General features: G+C 43.6%; 2 protein-coding genes across 2 annotated transcripts; one reads left to right on the top strand and one right to left on the bottom strand.

Moving 5' to 3' along the window:
• Window positions 1–291: 291 nt before the first annotated feature.
• Window positions 292–2,739, top strand: PCYB_124660 (D13 protein; the record flags this gene model as incomplete). The annotated part of the gene is made up of 2 exons (XM_004223799.1): window positions 292–1,063; window positions 1,106–2,739. 2 exons carry the CDS (start codon window positions 292–294, stop codon window positions 2,737–2,739), a joined length of 2,406 nt encoding a protein of 801 aa, XP_004223847.1.
• Window positions 2,740–4,058: 1,319 nt separating this feature from the next.
• PCYB_124650 (derlin-2) lies at window positions 4,059–5,491 on the bottom strand (the record flags this gene model as incomplete). The annotated part of the gene is made up of 5 exons (XM_004223798.1): window positions 4,059–4,215; window positions 4,374–4,513; window positions 4,706–4,799; window positions 5,038–5,111; window positions 5,339–5,491. The coding sequence occupies 5 exons, from the start codon at window positions 5,489–5,491 to the stop codon at window positions 4,059–4,061; spliced, it is 618 nt and encodes a 205-aa protein (XP_004223846.1).
• Window positions 5,492–7,308: the final 1,817 nt, after the last annotated feature.

Here is a 7,308-nt window from a genome sequence, read left to right as displayed (position 1 = left end):
ATAATGAGGCCTTTGTGTCTGCAGTTACGTTGGCCCACTTTTTCTCCTTGAATTTGTCCGTCCATTTTTCCGCTGTTCGCCCGTGCGATAAGCCTGAACAGACGCCCATCGGAGCACGCAGCGAAGAGGAAGAACAGTCGCTAAGTTGCACTCTCCGCCGCTGACCTGCACTCTCCGCCGCTGACCTGCACTCTCCGCCGCTGACCTGCACTCTCCGCCGCTGACCTGCACTCTCCGCCGCTGACCTCTACTCCCCGCTGCTTCCCTGCACTCCCCGCCGCTCCCCCAACCATGGTGTACGCCACGCTGCTGAGCGAGGAGGACCTGAGTCGCTTCAGGACGAAGCAGTGCAAGCGGCTGCTGAACGGAGGGTGCAACTTTGGAATAGACAGGTGCCAGTACAGCCACAACGAATTCTGGAACAGAAGATGCCCCTTCTACTTGAGCGATTCTTCTTTCATTCGATACATAACTATTATGTGCCCTGATGTGGAGACCAAAAATGATGGATCGATCAACAGTCTCTGTCTTCGAGGAGGAGAATGTCCCTTTGCACACTCAGCGGAAGAAATTCTGTATCATCCTTTGTATTATAAAACGAAACGATGTGAGGATTATAAAAAAGGATCCTGTAATACGTATTACTGTCCTTTTATTCACGGATTGGCAGAGACAAGGATTCCAGGGACATATAAATTACCATTCACTAATGGAATTAGCATCCCGAATATCCCCAATGTTATCATTGTAGATAAAATTGACATCACGAGTAAGACGAGTGGAAGTATAAGTGGTGGTGATAGATATATGAAGAATATCATTTCGGCTAGGAGGCGTAATGATCTTAAGTTAGTAGATCATATGAAAAATTTTGACAGTGCAGCGTTTTCCAAATTGAATAACTGTATGATTCCTACTCCGTATTCTTCTATTGATTCCATTTCTCATAACAACTCAGATGGCTATAAGATAAACTGTGGGAAAAAGCTAGCTCTCTCCTTTAGTCACAATTTAGTGAATAACACCTCGGATGAAGATTTAAAAAAAAATAGGATTATATTTAGTGAGGAAAATACCATGGGCCATTTTTCTGCCTCCTCGAAAGGTGGATTGGGTCACCCCCTTAGTTCCTTCGCCAATTTTGACAGCCACATGATGAGTGTTCAGACGCACGGGGGGAGCACAGAGATGGGGAAGTCCCCTCCGAATGGCGCGAATGGCGCGAATGGCGTGAATGGCGTGAATGGCGTGAATGTCGTGAATGGAGTGAATGGCGTGAATAGCTTGAATGGCTTGTCGTGCACTCATTATAGCGAATTCTTGGGGAGTAAGCTGGCCAAAGGAGAGAATCGCTCCTCGGTGAAGTCCAGCATGTCGACCCACGTCACGGATGGACTTCACCCCAGCAAGAATTGGAATAAGCATTTTAATATGCTGAAGATGAAGCAGAATTACTCTAGCTGTAGCACTGCTGCTCACGAAATTAACTTTAACGAACATGACGTGACAAGCGATGACGTGGTGGAGGATGAGGAGGAGGAGCTGGACAATTACCTCATGAACACGCTGTTGCCGAACGGGAGCGAGGATTCCGCGGGGATGCGCAGCGGGAACGAAGACGCGATTGGCGATGCCAAGGCGCACTTCAGCGGTAGCGGTATCGGAAACTATAACTACCACTGCAACTGCAGCAGTGCGAGCAACGAACGGAATGACGGACGAAGTGTGCACCATAAGCCGAGCTGCAGCGCACACCACGTGGACGAAGAGCAAAACGCCAGCGAGGTCAACCCCAGCGAGGTCAACACTAGCGACGTCAACACTGGCGATGTCAACACTGGCGATGTCAACACTGGCGATGTCAACACCAGCGAGGTCAACCTGCTAGAAATTATCAAGTGCCTGAAGAATTTATACGAGCGGATCATGAAAGGAAATTTGGTCTTCTCCCCTGAGCAGTGGGATAACATTGCCCAAATCACCTACGAAATTGTTAGCGTTGTGGAATTTAATCGAGTCTTAAAATTGAAGAAAACCACAGATAAGATGAAGAATGACATTTGCAACAGGAACAAGCTATTCCCTTTTGATATGTCTAAGATGACGGACATGGGGTCGGAAGGGGTGAAGGGCTCCTCTCCGATGTTAGAAACCAACGCGCTTGTTGGGGAACTGTATGGGAAGGAAGAAACGAGTGCAAATCAACAGGCGGAGGAGAAAAACGGAGAAATTGCATCAACGGTTAAGAAGGAACACATTAACGATACGATTCAATTTGCCACTTCAAACGAGGCTGTATTGAGCAAAATGAAACTCCATTTAGAGAGCAAAAGGGAAGACATACCGGATGAAAACAGCACGGACGTTGCGGGGGGGGATACACACATGATGATGCATCTGTATCAGGGCCTCCAGGCAGAGAATTACCCAATTGGTAAGAACGACATGGATCTGTTTAACGTGAAGAGGAAAATTCTATCCCACCAGTTAAGTGGCATGAGTGATGTAGCCAACGGGATAAGCGGGATGGCCAACATGAGCAACAACGAAATGGCTAGCTCGAACGGTGAAGTGGATAACGCCAATAACGAAAGCGAAAATGCCAAAGACGACTCCCATTTTTTGGACTATTACAACATAAACAAAGGCAATTTCAACTTTACAGAAACGAAAGAAAACCCTGATAAAATTTTGTCGCAGCAGCCATTCATGTCTTTCTTTTCGTTTCTTTCGGAATGATATGAATGGGATGCCTTCCGCTTAATTTGAAGGAAAAAGCGGATGCAACGAATGGGTAAAGCGGTGAACAAATGTGTTAAGCAAGCTACAGAGGGGGAAAAAAAAATAATGCTGTGCTGATTTTCCGTTGAGGTTTTTTTTTTTTTTTTTTTGCTTTTTTTTTTGTTTTTTTTTTGTTTTTTTTTTGTTTTTTCACAGCGTGCCCCCCGTTGGGCATAAATCTTGGGAGGATGCTGCCCAATCGCGGCACGGAAAGCGGTCTTCCGAAAAAGCAAAAATGAAATGAGTGTTGCCCATTCATCATCGTAATGTACTCACCATTTTTGAATATTAAAAAAAGAAAAGAAGAGAAAAGAAATCGGGAAAGTGTGCACACCATGCACCATAAAAAATGGCGAAATTAAAATGGCCAGCTGGACAAACACATGGAAGCGCAAATCTGAACGACTTGTCCTTTTGTTTATTTGTTTTTCCTCATTTAAGTTACTTTTTTTTTTTTTTTTTTTTTAGTTTTTACATTCCTTATTTTAACAAAAAGTGAATCATCTTTTAAATAATAGTTATTATTAATCCGTTCATGTGTAAAATTTGTATTTATAAATGATCCATTAACTAACGTTTTTAATTGAATTTTGCTAAAAAAGAGTTTAAAATTACAGAATTAACAAAAAAAAAAGAAAAAAGGGGGTTAGGACAAGCAGCACACCGCTTCAGCGTAGCGCCACTTCGGCGTAGCACCACTTCGTTGTAACGCCGCTTCGTTGTAACACCGCTTCAGCGTTACGCGAAGGCGAAGGCGAAGGCGAACTTGTGCCAGTAAAGTTACGCAGTTGCTTCCTCGATTTTTATCTTCACCACTGAATGGAGGCTTGTGCGTGCTGGCATGTGGCCAAAGACATAAGCACGCCGCGGCAGGAGCACACTCACGTAACACACACGCACGCCACTTAAAAATTTTACATAAAAAAAAACTACTTGAATTATACAAACATCATCATTCTGTGGAGAAACGGAGTGATGTATGCATAAACGACCAAGCAGGTCCTCGATATTTTTAATTTTAAAAACAAACACCACGTTGTGTAATTTTTGCAATTCGGAGAATCACACGTGTTTACTGCTCCTGCTTGAGCAGCCATTTCCTGAACGGGAAAAAAWWATAAAGTCAAAATTGTAACAAAACTGGTCATAAAATTGTCGCAAAATTATCACAAAATGGCTGACTAGAATAAAAAAATTATGACCGGCAAGGTAAAAGTGCTAAGACTGTGGCTGTCCGAGCCGATTTATTATTTTCCTTTTAATTTTTATTTCTTTGCTTACAAAATTTGGGGGGTTTTAAAAATTTGCGTGTTCTTGGCGACGGGCATGAGGGGGAATACGTTCGTGAAGAAGAAGTAGATATGTCCCACTAGAATACCAAAAAAGTTATCATTCGAGTTGTAGTCGACAATTAGGGAGAGCAAGGTTAGCACCCTGTGGGGGAATAAAAAAAAGGGGGGCGGAGGTATGAGGTCTGTCATGATGCTCTCGTTGCCATGCTCCTCTCATTGCCATGGTACATCGTTGCCATGTTGCTCTCATTGCAATGCTACATCATTGCCATGTCTACACTCTCCTGCGATGGGGCGTACCACGGCAGGTAGGACGCCTTTATGGTGAAAAAAAAAATGGTCAGGCGCGTCGAGGAATTGTTCTTGCTCCACACATAAGTGATCACATTTATTATGCAGCTGCTGTAAAAGTACACGCCCCCGAAAAGGTACGAAACGATCTGCAGTGGGGGAGGGAAAAAAGGGAAAAGGGGGTAAAATGAGAAAAAAAAAATCATTTGCTTCTTATCCCCTGAGGGGTCCTCCTTAACCTCGGTCATTTTCCCACAACGTGTGTATCTCTCTAAAGAGATAATCCTCCGTTGAGCAGTCCACGTTTAACCACAACGCTTTCGCACGCCGCATGCACATACCAGCAGCATCATGCAGGACACAATAATCATCCATAGGAAGTCGGCAGAATTATTCCTAAAGGTAACATCTTCCAGTGAGCTGCAGTAGTATATTCTGTAGGGGAAAAAAAAAAAATGCATATCGTTTTGCTCATCGAACAATGGTTACACAAAAGGGGTTAATTTTAAAATCATCTTAATTTGCTCATCCTGTTCACTATACGTGAATGTCACTTTGTGTGTGTGTGTGGGGGGGTAGCGGACTTATCCACATGTGTGCACATGAATAGGTTTATATGTGCTACCCCTGGTAGGGCATTTTCGCATTTTCTCTCTTATGTTGCTGTGATTACAAAACGTAGGCATCCCAAAAAAAATGAAGCCCGAAGGACCCGAAGTACAAGAAGCAGGTGATGAGTCTCCAGTACTGCAATGGAAAGGTCAGGGGGTAAAATGTATTTTTCCCCTTTGCATGTATATTACGGCATACACGCTTTGCGCATGGAGAAGTGACTCAACCAGTGTCACGCGTGAGGAGGGGGGAGGGGATGACATAGACGGCAAAAATAAATCAGGCATAAGGAGAAAAAACGGTCAAATTCGTTTCTAAACAACTCAGGTGTGATGTTTAGTTCCCCGTTTTTTCATCACTACCTGATGCTCAGTCAGGACTAAGTTCCAATTTAGGTATAGGCTCAAGGGGGATATGATGTCCAGGGAGCATAGGACCATCAGAACGGAGGAGAGGATAAGGTATACGCGAGTTATTAGCGGAATTGTGCCGAGGATCTCGCCCAACTGAACCATTTTCCCCTACTTCTGTTGACTGATCGGAAGGTCAAATGAGGCCTTTGGCCAAGCGCCCCGCAGGTAGCAGTTCGGGATGGGATGCTCGCTGTTCGTACGGACTGCCACACGTTTGCGCGGATTGCTTCACGTTTGATCGAATTGCTACACGAGAGGGTTTTACTCACTGCTCGCTTGGACTGTTAACCGTTGGGAACTATTCACCAGGCGAGTCAAGCTTCTTCTAATCCGCTGCAAATGCTTTTTGGTCAGTGTTTGCTACTCCTTTCTGCCGTACCCTCCCTCTTTTTAATCGTCTTTACGTAGCGAGTGAAAAGATATCAAAACGCGCATTTAGTCCCTTTGGTGGAAAAACGAGGGAAAATTTTCGCATTTCCGCTTGACTCATATGTACATGTATACACAATGTACGTGTCCTTTTGTGCACATATAACAATTGGACGCTCCAACTCTCCCCCCTTTTGGGATTCCTTATGATGGCCAAAAAAAAAAAAAAATAAAAACAAAACGCCTTTACGAAAGAATGGTAAGGCGGAAATTGGCCATTTAAATTGCGGCACGTCGCACGGATTTGTTCATACTATAGTGTACCAATTTTTTTTCTGTCAAATAGGGCATTCTGCGTAAATTTATTTTTCCCATTTCGAATTTTTGTTTGTTTAATTTTTTATGTAAATTTTGTGCCTTATTTTTGGCTCTTAATTATGCTGCCACGAGCATGGCAAAAAATCCGATCGTTTGTTTTTTTTTAAATTCATTTAATTTCTACTTTGAGAAGTAAATATAATTTTTTTTTTTTTTTTTTTTTTTTTTTTCACAAAATTGCAAACGTGGGAAATTGCTCCAGACCAGTTAATCCAAACGCGCGCGTACAAGAAGATGATTAAACCTACTTGATGCATACGCACATGCATGTGGATATGCGCATGTGTATAAATCCGCCACAATTTTAACCGCCGCGATTGCATAATCTGTTTAAAATTGCATACATAGTACACAGTTATCACTGCACCTCGTGGGGTATCCACTTAAGCGCTCGTTTATGTTGTTCCGTTTTGGATCTCCTCAGGAAATGACGCGGAAGGTTCATTCCTACAGCACTTGGTTTATGTGCATTTTACGCGGAACATGTTAAGAGAGGGGGCACTCTGGAAAAATGCACCACGGATGAGAGAAGGCGTGGTACGTGCTCGCACGAATTCCCCTCGGTGAACCCTCCAAAGTGGTTTCCCGCTAAGTATGTATTCCATACACACATGTGTGACAATCCAGACGGTGTAAATGAGCACCTATGAGGAAAAAATGGAAAAAATGGGAAAAATAGAAAAAGTGGAAAAAATGGGAAAAATGGAAAAAATGGGAAAAAAAAAATTGTTACCTTAACGAGGCAACACACTGGATGAGTTGGATGAGTTACAAAGAGGATGGCGACGTCGTCTAGAGGAAGCTCATTCAGAGGCGTTTTCCAACACATAGTGAAAGGAGAATTTTCCAGGCCTCTTCACCTTTTAGCCGTATGGATATATATTCGCATTGGTATCTCCACTGCACATTTTATTCAATTTAATTGGCGCGAAATTATTTGCATGCCACATGTATGGGTAGAGGCTATACCAACTCTGTGTAGGTAAATGGGAGTGAGCCTCCACTTGCGTGTCCTGGAAGTTGGCCATTTAGTGACATATGCTGCTGAACCCATCGTGTGTACGTGTGGGATATAGCGGGTGGGGGAAGCCAAGGAGAAAGGGAGACACTCCCCCCAAGCTGCTTCGACCTTTTTTCCGCTTAATTTTTCAATCCAGGCAATTGCACATTGA

Source organism: Plasmodium cynomolgi, chromosome 12 (assembly GCF_000321355.1).
Source record: "Plasmodium cynomolgi strain B DNA, chromosome 12, whole genome shotgun sequence".
NCBI lineage: Eukaryota > Apicomplexa > Aconoidasida > Haemosporida > Plasmodiidae > Plasmodium > Plasmodium cynomolgi.
Note: the sequence above shows the minus strand (reverse complement) of the source record. Positions and strands in the feature narration are given on the sequence as shown.